At 41.3% G+C, this 17,669-nt stretch overlaps 1 protein-coding gene and 1 pseudogene across 1 annotated transcript; both read right to left on the bottom strand.

The window, feature by feature from the left end:
- Positions 1-2,702: 2,702 nt before the first annotated feature.
- Positions 2,703-7,530, bottom strand: LOC108707582 (BTB/POZ domain-containing protein KCTD14-like). The gene is made up of 2 exons (XM_041582708.1): positions 7,299-7,530; positions 2,703-3,521 (listed from the first exon to the last, which is right to left on the bottom strand). The coding sequence occupies exons 1-2, from the start codon at positions 7,338-7,340 to the stop codon at positions 2,850-2,852; spliced, it is 714 nt and encodes a 237-aa protein (XP_041438642.1). The 5' UTR covers positions 7,341-7,530; the 3' UTR covers positions 2,703-2,849.
- Positions 7,531-10,332: 2,802 nt separating this feature from the next.
- On the bottom strand, positions 10,333-11,953 carry LOC108707581 (annotated as a pseudogene).
- Between the last annotated feature and the right edge of the window lie 5,716 nt (positions 11,954-17,669).

Below are 17,669 nucleotides of genomic sequence, written 5' to 3'. Positions count from 1 at the left end.
TCCTATATTTTATCTTTTTCTATTAATAACATTGGGATACTGCCTCCTATTTATTTATCTTTAATTATAACATTGGGATCATTTCACTGGCCTTCCTATTTATTTATCTTTATTCCCTATTAATAACATTGGGATCACTGGCCTTCCCTATATATTTATCTTTATTCCCTATTAATAACTGGGATCATTCACTGACCTTCCTATAGATTTATCTTTATTTCCCTATTAATAACATTGGGATCATATCACTGACCTTCCTATTTAATTATCTTTATTCCCTATTAATAACATTGGGATCATTTCACTGGCCTTCCTATTTATTTATCTTTATTCCCTATTAATAACATTGGGATCACTGACCTTCCTATATATTTATCTTTATTCCCTATTAGTAACATTGGGATCAACCATCAATTTTACCGTCCAGGCCGGTAAAATACCTGCCACGTGGCAACCCTAGGGCAGATATGAGCTGCGGACAGATTCAGATCCAAATCCTGGATTCTGTACATCCCTATGAAAAATACAGTAGTCATATCCCAAAGTACCCCCGGTCCAAGGGTTGTACATAGATAAATAATTTCAAGAGGAAAAAATCGGGAAAGACATACTGTTTAGTGAAGACGGAGCCCAAATATTATAAAAATGAAAAAAACATTATTAGGACATACTGATGCACTGCCTGACACGTTTCGTGCACTTACTCATAGGCTCCCAACTCTATGATTTGGCCCTCGATCCAACTGCCCGTTTTCTTCTCGTTGTGATCCGATCTTTGAGCCCTAGGACCCATGATCGGATTAGTCTGATATTACCCACCTCAAGGTGGATATATAAGGGAGAGATCAGTGCGTAGGATTGCCTCCTTTTCACCCGGTGCAATCTGACATTGGTTAAACAGCTACAACAGGGCATTGAGCCCCAGCAGGGTCAGGTGAACTTCAAGTTCCAGAAGACTGAGATACTTAATGGGCCATTGAACAACAGATGAGGAACACCGGGGGGCAAAACAATCTTGGCTTTATGCTATGTTTGTTAATACATTATACAAATAAATTGACTGCCAAAGTGGCATCACATTATACTAACAGGGTGCTCTATTGTTAGAAATAAGGGAAATTTATTGGCATACATACCATTAATATATTTTTGTGTCTAGTCGATGTGAGAAGTACTATGGGTATTTTCCCTTGCCCCCAATATCCCAGTGAGTGAGTCTCATTGGCCTATACAATATTCTTTTAATAACTCAGTCCAAAGAAAAGAGTGAATATGACAGCATGAAGAATGGCCAGCGAAAGACATTTTTAGCTTCTGGTCACTCCATGTCACTTGTACTGTGGAATGTACAGTAACAATCAAGAAACAACAAAAAAATCCGGCTAAACAGATTTAACCAGTAGAAAAGACTGCAAAACTGAAACAACTTTATTTTGTTATCATCCAAATGATAGAACGTAATAGTTCACGCTAAAGACCAAGCTGCCGTCCAACAAGTAGTCATTTCTGCAAGTATGTTCAGAAGAGCCTTCATTCTCACCCTACAAAACAATCTCTCAGTTATTCAGAATGAATTGGCATTGATGTCAATGGGTGTTTTTTGTTAGTAACTTTGCACAACTGTACATTAGTGTCTATGCCCATTTTTTTTTTTTCTTTGGATGAAACCTGTCGAAATATTTTGTGCATCACTATAAATGCTCTGGCATCACTAGTGGTTCGACTGATAGACTTGAAATGAATAGAAGATGGTCCAAGAGAAACATAATGCTAATAGCTCATGTCACATTTTGGGTTACCACCTTTTTACATGATTAAAACCAGCCTTTGGGTTGGAGCTTGGGGGGGGGGGTGACATAACAAGGAGCAGGGTGATGACATAACTGGGCAGCGAACAGGGTTGAGTGGGAGGGGGAAATGGGCAGGGGGTGAAGAAATGGACAGGGAACAGACTGGCCTATCTATATAAGGGGTAATCTGTCAGAGGGGAGGGTCAGGAAAAGGAGGGATTTATAGGGTGTTAGAAATATATTGGCAATTATGTTGCAGGTAAAGTCCTGGTTTCGGCCCTGGCCCTAGCTGATGATTTAGCGGTTGGACCAATCAAATACCGGCCAGGTGGAAACCATAAGAAGTCTGGTTCTGACTGTGACTTGAGGATGTGGGCTCGAACCTGTTGGACCTTTAGCCAAACTCTAAAAACACAAAAAAAAAAAAATTGCTGAGGGTTTGTCTTTAAAAACACTAAACCTCCTTATATTTCAAGATATTTCCTACACAAATAACAGCAGTATATCAAATTTCAGAAATACAACAGAGACACAAGGGACTGATCTTGTAAGTTTATTACCATTACACCTTCACTTATTACCCTTCCCCTAGTTTTTCTTTTCCTCATTACTTTCATTGCCGCCTCATAATTTAATATATGTGTATATGTGTATATGTGTATATGTGTATGTATATATATATATGTATATATATATATGTATATATATATATGTATATATATATATGTATATATATATATATGTATATATATATATGTATATATATATATGTATATATATATGTATATATATATATATATATGTATATGTATATATGTATATGTATATATATATATATATATATATATATATATATATATATATATATATATATATATATATATATATATATATATATATATATATATATATATATATATATATATATATACATATACATAATGCATATCTTCATTTGGATTAAAATGGAGCACAAAGTTTGAATTTGGTTAGTTTTTTGCTAAAGGCAAAGAGAACTCAATCTGGCCCAGATATGTAGATGGGCATGTATTATTTTTGTTACCACCATGTGAAAACAAATTTGTAGAAATAGTCATAGGACTTGGTAAGGAATCCTTTGTCTGCTACGTAAGTCATGTATGTGACATTGTATCCTTTCTGCTCAATGTCTGCTTTGATACAGTCCATCAGATCAGAGATCCCTGGTGAGGCTTTCCAAGGCCCAAATTTTACTACAGATTCCTTGTCCAAATGCAATGAGTTGAAAGCATCATGGCACTTGCCTACATCATCCTCCGTCCTTGCAACACAAACTATGACATTGGAGTAACGCGATGCCACCACTTCGGCCCTGGCAATACGGATCATCACTTCAATGTTCTCGCTGTAGTTGGGCACACGAGCCAAGAACTGCTTCCTTCCAACAATCTCTCCAAAGATCACTGGAGACTCCTCCAGTATTTTCACTAGGCGCTCAATGTCGTAGAACAGAGCCTCTTTGTACACCTCCTTGACACACTCAGTGGGAACCTGGTTGGTCCTTAGGTATTCCAGGATGTATCTGAAGTATTTCCCATCTCTGTCAATGAAAAACCTGCCCTCGGAGTCAGTTCGAAGTTTTGGCTGCCCACTGAACAAGTCAAAGAGCTTGGATCCTGTGCATTTCTTCAAAGTGTTTAGTGTTGTTGTGTAGATCTCTCCACCAATATTTAACTGCACAATTGGAGACAGCTGCAAGGAAAAGAAAAGTATATCAGAACATAGCTGTCCATTTAATTATTTTAAGGGCCCACAGTTATTCTAACTTTTTAATAGGTAAATGATAGGTAAATGAGAAATATATTATCTAGGAGTCCATGAAAGGCAGAAGTTGTGGTTAGAATGGAAATCTCAATAATATACCTCTAGTATCAGCAAGGATATAGTCTCTGAGAAGTGAGTGTGACTGTGGGATAGCAGGTATAGTAGGGAGAAATGGTGCCTATAGTAACAGTGGATAATAGTCTCTGGGAAGGGAGTGTGACTGTGGGATAGCAGGTATAGTAGGGAGAGATGGTGCCTATAGTAACAGTGGATAATAGTCTCTGGGAAGGGAGTGTGACTGTGGGATAGCAGGTATAGTAGGGAGAGATGGTGCCTATAGTAACAGTGGGATAATAGTCTCTGGGAAGGGAGTGTGACTGTGGGATAGCAGGTATAGTAGGGAGAGATGGTGTCTATAGTAACAGTGGATAATAGTCTCTAGGAAGGGAGTGTGACTGTGGGATAGCAGGTATAGTAGGGAGAGATGGTGTCTATAGTAACAGTGGATAATAGTCTGTGGGAAGGGAGTGTGACTGTGGGATAGCAGGTATAGTAGGGAGAGATGGTGTCTATAGTAACAGTGGGATAATAGTCTCTGGGAAGGGAGTGTGACTGTGGGATAGCAGGTATAGTAGGGAGAGATGGTGTCTATAGTAACAGTGGATAATAGACTCTGGGAAGGGAGTGTGACTGTGGGATAGCAGGTATAGTAGGGAGAGATGGTGCCTATAGTAACAGTGGGATTATACTCTCTGGGCCCAGAGCTGAAGGTTAATGCTTAATGCCATACACCATACATGTAACATACAAAGTAACATAGTTGCTATTCAATTCCTCGGTCTGGTAATAACTAATACAAAAGGCTGGGAGGATCCCGTTTGCCTTCCAAGTATTTGAACTAGTGTGTGCAGGTGTATCCTGGATCATCCATTCCCAGCACAGGGATAATATTTGCTCTGAGAGAATAAGTTGATAGCCCTGTGTTGGCCTCATGCATGAGCTCCACCTGCCCAGCTCTCTTACAAAGTCCCGAAACCAAGCGTATCCCTGCAGGCCAGGTGGACCCGGCTGTAAATGAGGGTCAGATCCTGCAGCGACTGGTTTTCCCACCCCTCCTGAGAACATGCGGGCGCTCAGCAAATAACCTTTCTTGTTTTTTAAATTATGCATAATTCTTTTTTCTGACATCTGCAAAAATTCTCTCCAGTGGGAATATTTACCCTTTGCACAGTCAACTGAGTATGAATAGCTAAGCACCTGGGTTAAAATAGCATTGCACTTACTCATTGTGGCAGAGAGATGCAGCAACTGCCAGTTCATACTAATTGCACCCCACCCTACATTTTCACATGGAACATTCCAGTGCATTTAATGTTATGGCCCCAGAACAGAAGCAAAGAATGTGTAAAAAGATGAGAGAAGCACCTGTCCTACCTGCCCAAAGACATACCCTAAGGGTAACACCTCATTTCCAACATTTGGTTGTCCCAATGTTTTGTTCGCTCCGGGGGGGTTTTCATTTTTTATTATTTGTGGTTTTTGAGTTGTTTAGTTTTTTTATTTAGCAGCTCTCCAGTTTGCAAAGTCAGAAGTCTGGTTGCTAGGGTCCAAATTATCCTAGCAACCAAAAACTGATTTGAATAAGAGACTGGAATATGAATAGGAGAGGCCTGAATAGAAAGAGGAGTAATAAAAAGTAGCAATAGCAATGAATGTGTAGCCTTTGAGAGCATGTGAAATAATTAAAAATCATAAAAAAAATAAGTAATGAAAACCAATTGAAAAGTTGCTTAGAATTGTCCATTATATAACATACTAAAAGTTACAGTAAAGGTGAACCACCCCTTTAATGCCCTTACCATGGACGTTTCTGTATGAGTAGAAAGAATAGGAACGGAGAGATGGAAAGATCATTGTATGTAAAGGGATTAAGAGAAGAGACTAGTGGAATAAAGAAGGGACGAGAATAAAAATAATTTCTAGTCTACGGTTTTCATGTGGTCCCTGGCACCCCAGTTGGGCACTGGTTTCTTCAGAGTATCCCTAGAGCCACAGTCATTGTAGTGGTGGTTCACAAAGTTTTACCCCCATATGCAATAAAAAGTGCTAAGTTTGCCCAGTAGCAGTAACCCATAGCAACCAATAAGATGTGGGCTTTTAAACAGGTGCCCAGTAAATCCTACCTGCTGATTGGTTGCTGTGTGTTACTGCTCTTGGCCCATAGTGTGTTATATAATGACCAGTTCTAATTTTTCAGTTGGTCTTCATTATTTACTTTTTTATAATTTAGTAATTATTTGCCTTTTTCCAGCTTTCAAACAGGAGTCACTGACCCTATCTTAAAACAAATGCTCTGTAAGGCTACAAGCGTATTGTTATTGCTACTTTTTATTTCTCATCTTTCTATACGGGCTTCTCCTATTCATATTCCAGTCTCTTATTCAAATCAATGCACGGTTGCTAGGGGAATTGAGACTCTAGCAACCAGATTGCTGAAACTGCAAACTGGAGAGCTGCTGAATAAGAAGCTAAATAACTCAAAAACCACAAATAATAAAAAATTAAAACCAATTGCAGATTGTCTCAGAATATCACCCTCTATGTTAAAGTAAAAGGTGAACAACCCCTTTAATGTAATCTAAGGCCTGTGGCACATGGAACAAATTCTCAGCTGATGTTTTTCAGCCGGGGAGAAGTCCCTGACCATGCAGGCCATGATTGGGCGGTTCTCCACCTGCTTAAAATACTGATGGAGTATAGTTTTCCGATTATTTATTTATTATTTTCCAATCAAATATATATTTAAATGGGGGTCACTGACCCCGGCAGCCAAACAAACAAAAATTTAAAAGGCTACAATTTTATCGTTACAGTTTGTATTACTTCTCTTTCTATGCAGGCCCTCTCCTATTCACCTCTCAAACTACTGCCTGGTTGCTAGGGCAAATTGGATGTTAGCAACCAGACAGCTGCTGAAAATCCAAGTTGGAGAGCTGCTGGAGAAAAAAGCTAATTGCTTCAGAATATCCCTGTCAACAGCATACTTAAATTTCATTTAACGGTGACCTAATCCTTTAAAAATTATTTTAAGCCTCGGAGTACTGGTATGAAAAAAAAAAAAAAAGAAAATCATTTTCATACTTATCGAGATTGTGTGAGTACTGCCCCCTTCACAATAATTGAGTGGCGTCTACTCCTGCGCTCCCCTGCGGCTGAACCCGAAGAAAGTGCAACACAGGGGAGAGCAGGGAAAAACCGCCCGTGTGTAGGAGCCCTGAGGAAGATATTACAAAGCCTCCCCCATTCAGTCGCATCTCCAGTTGCCTTGAAGCACTTACAAGGAGGGATTGGAATTTAAAACCTGGCGCTCGTTGAGACTGGGTATAGCTGCAGATTTATTCTCTGTACCCATTAATAGTCATTTCAATGCAACTGCGTGGCTGCACAGAAAGCTTTGCAGTCTGCAGCATGCTTCTAAATGGTAACCCAGCACAGAATATCCAGTCTTATAAAGGCGAATTGGAAACACTAACAGGCAGATTTGTTAATAACTAGGGGGGTATTCTACCCCCCCCAGGCTTTGTGTCTCCTTATACACAAGTCCTCTGATTTCCAGTGATCTGATAGCCCCGGGTAACTCACCCCATCCACCTACATATAAGACTACAGTGAGAGGGAACAGACACTGCTCAGACTGATACTTACACCCTGTGAACTGCTGCTCAGCTGTTTCCCAGACACACTCATATTAGCAGATTCCCCTCTCTCCGCCGGGCACTGCCAGTAAATACTCAGACTCTCTTAGTACAGAAACAAACCCTTCCCTTCAGCTGCAGCAGGATTTTCTACCGACTCTCCCCCTCCCTCCTGATCCTCCCAGTCTAACAGGTGTAGTAAGGGGAGTGTCTGACTCCCAGCGGAAGTGCTCAGCCTTCTTCTACTGTGAGATTTACACACTCACACAGGTGATGTGTTTTTTTAAAAAATAAATAAATAAAAATATAATTCTCTCTTTAAATGGAAAAGGATTAAATTGTCATGGAAAGAAGGTAGAATCAATACACACCCATGGGGGATGCTGGGAGTTGTAGTCTGGTATCAGCAGAGGTTCTAGAAGTAAATATAAAGATGTGGGTAGTACAGTTACTGATTAATATGTGCTGCAGGGGGTTACAATCACTGTTGTATGGTTGTATCTTGCAGGGTATTTTTTAGCCTCCAGCCTCAATATAGAAATTTTATTTAATTTAAAGGGGTTTTTCATCTATGAGATAACTTTTAGTATGATGTAGAGAGGGATATTCTGAGGTCCTTACATCATGGGGTCCATGGTTCAGTTCTGACATTATGTTGGCGCAGTATTGGGCAAGTCACATTCTACCTGTGTATTACTGCCCTATGGCTTAGATTGTAAGCTCTCTGGCCTGGAATCAGGGCCACCATCAGGGAGGCACAGGGGGTACTCCTGTACCGGGCCTGGGCCTTAAGGGGGGCCCGGCTATGCTGCACTTTTTGAAAGAACCGGGCCGCCCTTGACAGCGCCAAAGCCGTGCCACCTCTTCCGAAATCCTGAACTGCCGAAGAACTGAAAAGCTGAACAGCCGAAGTTCTAAAGAGGTGAAAAGACCCGAAGTCACGAAAATAAATTAAGTTGAAGTCCTGAAGCCTCGAGTTCAATTCTACTGAACACCAATGTGTGATTTTTTATTTTTTTAAAGCAGAAAGAAAATATGTTTGCACTCGGGGGTGCCAAATGTTAGACCCCTAAAGTGATTGTATTGACTTGCCTGAAACCCCAGGCCAGTGCTCCTATCAGCAGAAAACTGCACCGGCCCAGGGTTATACCAGTGAGCACCACGGAGTGATGCCGTTTTCTGATGATAAGAGCACCAGCCCTGGGTTTCAGGTAAGTCAATACAATAGTCTATAGGCCCCTCCCATCAATGTTTTTTTTAAACTTGTAGGGGGCCCTGACCACCAATGTTTTTGTAAAAACTTTTATGGGGGGCCCTGGTGCAATTTTTTATTTCTATTTATGGGGGGGGGGCCCTAACCAGCAATGATTTTTTTTATTTTGTAGGTGGGTCCTAACCACCAATGTTTTGTTTTTTTTAAAAAAAAAAAAAACTTTTATTGGGGCCCTGGTGCCAATAGTTGTTTTTTTTTTCAAATTATAAGGGGGCCCTGACCACCAGTAACACTTGTGAGTGAGGGGGGTTTACCGTTTTTTGTCACTGATGTGGACTTTTTACTGTGGTGTGGGATGGGTGGGGACCAGGGGGCCCAGAAAATGTGCTGTGATTTCTGATTGCGGCCCTGCCTGGAATAATCTGGGGTACATTGCAGTGAATGATTTTTAGTACTATGTAGGAACAATCTAGAAACAGCAATGCATATTAAACAATAAACACAAAATGTAAATGGCTGCCCCCATGGCTACACAGCAGCTTGTTTATATAAACTATAGTAGTACTTATCTGTTATCTACTGTGTATCCTGTGCTTGAATGGCTGCCCCCATGGCTACACAGCAGATTGTTTATATAAACTATAGTAGTACTTATCTGTTATCTACTGTGTATCCTGTGCTTGAATGGCTGCCCCAATGGCTACACAGCAGCTTCTTTATATGAACTATAGTAGTACTTATCTGTTATCTACTGTGTATCCTGTGCTTGAATGGCTGCCCCCATGGCTACACAGCAGCTTGTTTATATAAACTATAGTAGTACTTATCTGTTATCTACTGTGTATCCTGTGCTTGAATGGCTGCCCCCATGGCTACACAGCAGCTTCTTTATATGAACTATAGTAGTACTTGTCTGTTATCTACTGTGTATCCTGTATCCTGTGTATTGTCTCAGAATATCCCTCTCTGTATCATACTTTCATTAGAAGGTGAACAACCCCTTTAATTATGCAGAATTTACACCCCAGTGGTGCAGATTAGATTATAGCATTGCAGCACTGGGTTCCTGAGTTCAATACCAGCCAGGGCACTATATGCAAGGAGTGTGTAAGTTCTCCCCATGTCTGCGTGCGTAAGAACATGAAACATGGACTGGCAATCTTTTGGTTCTGGCAAATGCAAGAGGGACTGCTGTAAGATGCCATAGACAGTTACTATTTAGGGGGCTGTTTGGGCCGACAGAAATAAAGTAAGTAATGCTATAGTTGGATCGTGTCGCAGCGTTGATGCAACATGACTGTCGGATTCTATACGATGCGTCTTCATCCGACAGTCGTGGCGCGTGCACCAACAATGCGACATGATCCGACAATAGCATTACTTACCTTATTTCCGTTGCATCCAGCGTGACGCCTGCGTCTTTGCGTAGCGCGTCGGATCACGGCGGAATCGTCCGTGGAGTCCTACCCTTATACATGTAGTTATACAAACTCAATATCTGCAGACTTCCCGCATCCCAGTAAGAGATGTGCGGATCTTCCTCACTGGATACTGATATCATGTGTCTTTCATAAGAATAGAATCCCAAGAAAAATCCTGGGTTCCCCGTATCCCTATGGAGAACATGGAGGCCTCAGAGGTTTTATATATTTTAGTTAAGAGCCAATGCAGACGAGACAGTTGTAGACAGCAATTTACTGTGTTGAATACTAATCATGAAATGATGTATCTTCTATTACAAATCCATTACTTGCACTGAGCCATTAAAATTACTTTTTTTTTTTTTTACAACAAAAATATTTTATTTAGGACAAAAATATTTAAGGTATAAAAGGTTACAAGGTGCGCATCCCGAGTGGCCCGGCTGTCTGACAATTGGGGTTTTTTATTGGGTTTTCTTTTGTTTGGCAGATGGAGAGTCGGCAAGTGCTGAAATGTCTGAAATGAAAAGTCTGACCCAAGAATAGGTGACCCCAACAGCACAATACACAGAGGTGAGGAGCAGGGGCACAAACGGGAGGTGCTGGTTCCAGGAGGTCAGAGGATAAATAACTTCACAAAATGAACCCAGAGGCACCAGCCACACAGGTAGAGCGTCTCAGCCCAGCTCAGCCCTCTCTCTCCTGGAAGGAAACAGGGGGATATTATGTAAAAATAATAAATGTGAAAAGGAAGGGATCAGTGATTAGTGGTGGGCAGCCTGGTCTGCTCATTCTACTAAGGTTTTGCTTCATCTACACAGACAAGCGCATTCTGCTCATTCATCTTACAGAAACATGGCTTTCAGGGATGAGATGCTAAATACAGTGTAAATCAACATCAGCAGCACCTTAATTGGTAGTTCTGAAAAAAAAGAAAAAAAAAAGACCAAAGCAGTCAACACATTTCTGTCTTCACCCCCCCCCTCCATTACCTCCATTATGTAGCTTTATTCTCTTTTTAAACTCAACAATGGATCCCCTTAGCTCATAAAAAGGTTACAGATATATAAACATTGGGGTAACAGTCACCCTGCTATAGTTCCAGGGGTACCCAGGGCACAAATAAGCAATCACCCCAAATCTCCCCCTAACTGACCTTCAGACTGGGCCCCCTTAGCTCATAACAAGGTTACAGATATATAGAAACATTGGGGTAACAGTCACCCTGCTATAGTTCCAGTGGTACCCAGGGTACAAATAAACACTCACCCCAAATCTCCCCCTAACTGGCCTTCATGCTGGGGCCCCTTAGCTCATAACAAGGTTACAGATATATAGAAACATTGGGGTAACAGTCACCCTGCTATAGTTCCAGGGGTACCCAGGGTACAAATAAGCACTCACCCCAAATCTCCCCCTAACTGGCCTACAGACTGGGCCCCCTTAGATCATAACAATGTTACAGATATATAGAAACATTGGGGAACAGTCACCCTGCTATAGTTCCAGGGGTACCCAGGGTACAAATAAACACTCACCCCAAATCTCCCCCTAACTGACCTTCAGACTGGGCCCCCTTAGCTCATAACAAGGTTACAGATATATAGAAACATTTGAGTAACAGTCATCCTGCTAAAGTTCCAGGGGTACCCAGGGTACAAATAAGCACTCACCCCAAATCTCCCCCTAACTGACCTTCAGACTGGGCCCCTTAGCTCATAACAAGGTTACAGATATATAGAAACATTGGGGTGAAGGCCCATACCTGGTGCTGTGAAGAGCAGAGCAAAGAGCGAGAAGTGTCCGGCGAGAACCAAGAATATCCCAGCATTCTTTGCACTGGTCACAGACAAGATGCTGCCAAGTTAAACAAATACATATATCAGCAGAGCCCTTCTCTTCAACCATAAATTATTCATAAAGGAAAAGTATCATGCAGAAAGCTGGGGCGATACATAATTTAAGAGAATCAAATCTGTGCCAGTCAGAATATTGACGAAGCTGGCATTACCTTGATTCTCCCAATGCCATTTTGGATTCAGTTAGTTTTTGTAGCACGTCTTCCTATTTCTACCTCTCCTCCGGTTCAAAAATGTCACCAGATTGTTACTGAAGCTATTGTCGCTATCCCTTACCTTAATGGGAGAGTTGCCAGGAGGATGGCTTTCTAATGAACGTGCCAACCGAACATGAAGGACCCCAGAGCGCAGAGAATTAAGCAGCGAAGGAAACCATTGGGGCCTTGAGGCTTGCGCCATAATCGGAACACCGAGGGCTGGGGGAAAACAAAACACAGCATGGGGAATAGTAAATACTTACATTTTGGGAGTGTGAAACTATGACAAGATCACAGGAGAGCATGATGATGGCAGAGCCCAGGTGGGAAGATTCAGCTACGCAATGTTAAAGTGTGCCATGTTGTGTTCTCTAGGGCAGGGCTCCCCAAACTTTTTTTCCTGTGAGTCACTTTCAAATGTAAAAAGAGTTTGGGAGCAACACAAGTATACAAAAGATTCCGGGGGTGCCAAATAAGTGCTGTGATTGGCTATTGGTAGCCCCTATGTGGACTAGCAGCCAACAGGAGACTCTGTTTGGCAGTACACCTGGTTTTTATACAACCAAAACTTGCCTCCAAGCCTGGAATTTAAAAATAATCTCCTGCTTTGAGGCCATTGGGAGCAACATCCAAGGGGTTGGTGAAGAACATGTTACTCATGATCCACTGGTTGGGGATCAATGCTCTAGGGTAAGGGGTTATGTAGTAAAAAGCACTAAGTTTGCTTTGGAGCAGCAACTCATAGCTAGGGTTACCACCTGGCCGGTATTTTACCGGCCTGGCCAGTACAAATGATGGTTGATCCCAATGTTATTAATAGGGAAAAAAAATATATAGGAAGGCTGGTATATTTTTCCAGAAAAGGTGGCAACCCTACTCATAGCAAGTATCAGCAGGTAGCATATACTGGTCACCTGTTTAAAAGCAAACATCTTATTGTTTCTTCGATAAATACAAGAGTCCTCTGCACTCAACCCATTATCAATATATTGAAGACAGAGACATTTTGTGCTACTGCTACTGAAAAATGCCTTACCCTTTAAACAACACAGGGATTGTTTGTCCATATATTGCAATATATTTAAGCTGGCCAACTACGTTCTCTTGTTTTTTATAGTTATACAGGAGCAGTGACCATCTCCATGTTGTAGCTCCCACCCTTCCCAGCTATAGTCAGGTGATCCCACTGGTGTCTAATAAAAGGGCAGCCAAGTTTGGGAGTTTTACTTTGAAAGCAGCAAGTTAAGTTGCAGGTAAAACTTAGTCCCTTTGTAAAATGTATAATGAAGCAATAGAATTCTTAATGAATCAGATGAAAACTAAGCGTAGGACTGGCCAGATATGGGATGACTTGACGTAGTTGTCAGCTTAAATATATTGCAATATATGGACAAACAATCCCTGTGTTGTTTAAAGGGTAAGGCATTTTTAGTAGCAGAATGCACAAAATGTCTTAAATATATTGATAATGGGTTGAGTACAGACGACCTCTTGTAGTTGACTATATGTATTTTGTGGTCACAACCTCATTGCACCCCCGCCTAATGGTTTTCAAAATTAGTGGTGAGCACAACTTTCCCTTGTATCTTATTGGTTCTTATGGGTTACTGCTCTTGGGCAAATGTATTGCCTTTCATTACATATGGGTTTAGTCTTGTATGAATGCAGCGTTTAATCTTAAACTTTACCGATGCCTGGAACCCTGCTGTCCCCTTAACCCAGGCTACCCCTGGACTTTAACTCTGTGCTGCCTGTTGGTATATGTTTATATACTGTAGATGGAGCATCCGCAGAGCTGGCAGCAACTGAGCCCACCTGTATCTGATCCAGGCAGCTCCCAGGGCCCAGTGTGGAGCATCGGAGAGTTCTGCATAAGGTCTGAGTCTGGAAACATCATCCACAGTCTAATACTCTCCTTGGCCTGCAGGATATTTCCCTCATCACTTATGCATGACAAACAGACAGCCATGTCTGCACATCAATGGGCACATACATGCAGGTCTGGCAAAATAACTATTCAAGCACATCCCCTATTATTACAGAACTGCCCCATTCAGTCCCTTACCAGTATGGAGATCAGGGTACAGACTAGCGTTGCCATTGGTGTAACTGAGGGAAGAAGGATGTGCTCAAACTCCTGGACCAATTCCGTCGCCATTGTCCCAGTATGGATACTGGCCGGATCCAGCAGCTATACACCTGTAATGCACAGAAGCACAGGATCACACGCACAGCAACTTTACCCACAGCCCTAGTTACATCAAACCAAGCAAAAATACTTTGCTGATAAAATCCCTCTTGGATGGTTCAAAAGGGTTAAAGGAGAAATAAACCCTAAAAATGAATCTAAAAATGTCATATTTTATATAGTGAACTTATTGCACGAGGCTAAAGTTTCAGCTTGTCAATAGCAGCAATGATCCAGGACTTCAGACTTGTCACAGGGGGTCACCATCTTGGAAAGTGTCTGTGACACTCACATGCTCAGTGGGCTCTGATTGGCTGTTGAGAAGCTAAGCTTAGGGCTCGTCACTAATTATCCAGCAGAAAATGAGCTTCCCCTGTAATATAAGCTGATGCTACAGGTTTGCTGATTATTAAATTCTGATGCTAATTGCACTGGTTTCTGTGCTGCCATGTAGTAATTATGTGTATTAATTACTAATCAGCCTTATATTGTGACATTTCTATTCTATGTGTACTGTATATTGTGAGTGGGTCCCTAAGCTCAGTAAGAGACAGCAGCACAGAGCATGTGCAGTGAATCAGCAGAAAAGAAGATGGGGAGCTACTGGGGCATCTTTGGAGACACAGATCTTTACTGCTAAAGGGCCGTGGTTGCCTTGGGCTGGTACAGAAGCACAAAACATCATGTACAACATTTCTAGCTACTTCTTTAGTAAGGCTTTAGTTCTCTTTTAAAGGGATGGTTCACCTACATTAACGTTTTGTATATTATAGAATGGCTAATTCTAAGCAACTTTTCAATTGGTCTTCGTGTTTTCCTTTTTACAGTTTTTAAATTGTTTGCATTCCAGCTTTCAAATGGAGGTCGCTGACCCCATCTAAAAAACAAATGCTCTGTAAGGCTACAAACGAATTGTTATTGCTACTTTTACTTTTTATTATTTATCTTTTTAGTCAGGCCTCTCCTATTCATATTCCAGTCACTTATTCAAATCAATTGCTAGGGTAATTTCGACTCTAGCAACCAGATTGCTGAAACTGCAAACTGGAGAGCTGCCGAATAAAAAGCTAAATGACTCAAAAACCACAAATAATAAAAAATTAAAACCAATTGAATATTTCCTCGGAATATCACTCTCTACGTCATACTAAAAGTTAATTTAAAGATGAAATGCCCTTTTAATAATTTTAGTTCACAGGATCTATACACTAAATGATGTAGGCACGGTAGGATATTTATTGGTTCTTTACTGACATAACATTCTGCATTAATAATTTAAAGTAGTACAATAATGGACAATAATGGACAGCGCTTAATCAGCCCCATTGTACAGTGCCCAGAAATTCGGTGCCCAGTATACGTGACAGAGGCCTCTTTTGAAAGGGAAAAGCCGAGACAGCAGTTGAGGCAGTTGGCCCTAGAAAACAAAACAATATATTTTCACTTTGAAGAGGAACAATTCAATTGTGTTACATCAGCTTAAATGTCCCAATGTGAGAGCACAGGGTTTAGCAGCAGTAAATCAGAAATCTGGGGCAGAGTTAAAGTACCAGGTACACAAAGGGTCCAAAGGAGAGCGCAAACACCAAGCAAACTGTCAGTCCCAGAGAGACAAGTCGCAGGCAGCTGAGGCTTCTCCAGCGAACGGATCCATCTGCAGCAAAACACAAATGGACAGCGGTTTTATTGCTGCGATGAGAGTCATGCTTTATGAGACGAGAACAAGCCAACGTTTCCATTCACCTGGATTATTCCCGTAGATCCCGTATGCCGGGGCAACATAGAGGTAGATGTGCTTGAAATTGAGAAGGACGGCAAAAAGGAAGGCGCTTTCCATAACTCTCTTCTGCAAGAAATATTTCCAATGTGTAAAATAAATAATTAACCACATTTATACCCAAGAACTATCCAATCTGACATCAGTACTGATCAACCCGTCTGCAGGGAGTCCAAAGAATTGGACGGGGAACCTAAAAAGTAAGGGCTCTGGTTCAGCACAACTCAATTGCTTAGGACATAAAGCAGCTCTATATAAACTCTATAGAACATGGACTCCAGGGAGCTGCGGCTGTAACTAGAATTACTAGAGCTAAATCCCATGGGTTTAGATATATAATCATTAGGGTATCATTGCTGTTGTGGCCTTGGGCTGCTGCAGAACCCTAAAATATATGATGCAACATTATTAGGGATGCACTGAATGCTGCTTTTCATGGTTCTGACGAACCCCTTAAATCCCCTGGTATAGATTTGGGCAAATACCAAACCAAGTCCGAACCCTTCTTCTACTCCAGAAAAGCCTGGCTACCCAATGCATGCATGAAGTGCACACTTAGGATATGAACACACATACATTAGTACGCAGCGTTTTCAGGGTGGTACGCACCACAGTTTTTAAAAAAGCCGTCGGCAGCGTAAATACACTTAGCAGTTTCAAGTTTAGCCAATGGCACTTACACTAGCATACTTAGAAGGCGGTAAGCTTTTTTAAAAACTGCACCGTGAAACTCCCCGAAAACGATGCTTATAAACGCATGTGTGTCTATACCCTTACACTGTCACAGCCATGAAGAGCGCACCTTCAATTTTTTAAATATTGGATTTATTTTGGCCAGGCTCTTGGATTCGGCCAAGTTTGAATCTTGATAAAAAATAGCTTGGATTCGACCGAAACCAGAAACTAAAGAAGTAGGCAGCCCTTTAGCAGTAAAGATCTGTGTCTCCAAAGATGCCCCAGTAGCTCCCCATCTTCTTTTCTGCTGATTCACTGCACATGCTCTGTGCTGCTGTCACTTACTGAGCTTAGGGACCCACTCACAATATACAGTACACATAGAATAGAAATGTCACAATATAAGGCTGATTAGTAATTAATACAGATAATTACTACATGGCAGCACAGAAACCAGTGAAATTGCATCAGAATTTAATAATCAGCAAACCTGTAGCATCAGCTTATATTACAGGGGAAGCTCATTTTCTGCTGGATAATTAGTGACGAGCCCTAAGCTTAGCTTCTCAACAGCCAATCAGAGCCCACTGAGCATGTGAGTGTCACAGACACTTTCCAAGATGGTGACCCCCTGTGACAAGTTTGAAGTCCTGGATCATTGCTGCTATTGACAAGCTGAAACTTTAGGCTGGTGCAATGAGTTCACTATATAAAATATGCCATTTTTAGCCACATTCATTTTTAGGGTTTAGTTCTCCTTTAATGTACATCAACTGTGCAACGTTTCTCTAAATAAACCATAGAAGTGCTAGATTTTGCCAGCTATTTCTGGGCGCTGTTCCCTAGGCAAGCAGGAAGATTATCAGGAGCCAAGGGCCACAGGCTGAAGATCACTGATGGCAGGTTCCTCTAGAGAAGTTAAAATTAGCGTGCATATAGTAATGTGAGCTCAAATATTAGATAATAATCTCTGTGTCTTTTGGGGTTCAATCAAACGTGCAAGGTGATAGATATTTTAACCCTTCTATATAAAGAGCGAAGCATCTCCTAG

The sequence above is a fragment of the Xenopus laevis genome, chromosome 2L, assembly GCF_017654675.1.
Source record: "Xenopus laevis strain J_2021 chromosome 2L, Xenopus_laevis_v10.1, whole genome shotgun sequence".
NCBI lineage: Eukaryota > Metazoa > Chordata > Amphibia > Anura > Pipidae > Xenopus > Xenopus laevis.
The sequence above is the reverse complement of the archived record's forward strand: the minus strand, read 5'-3'. Positions and strand labels throughout refer to the sequence as shown.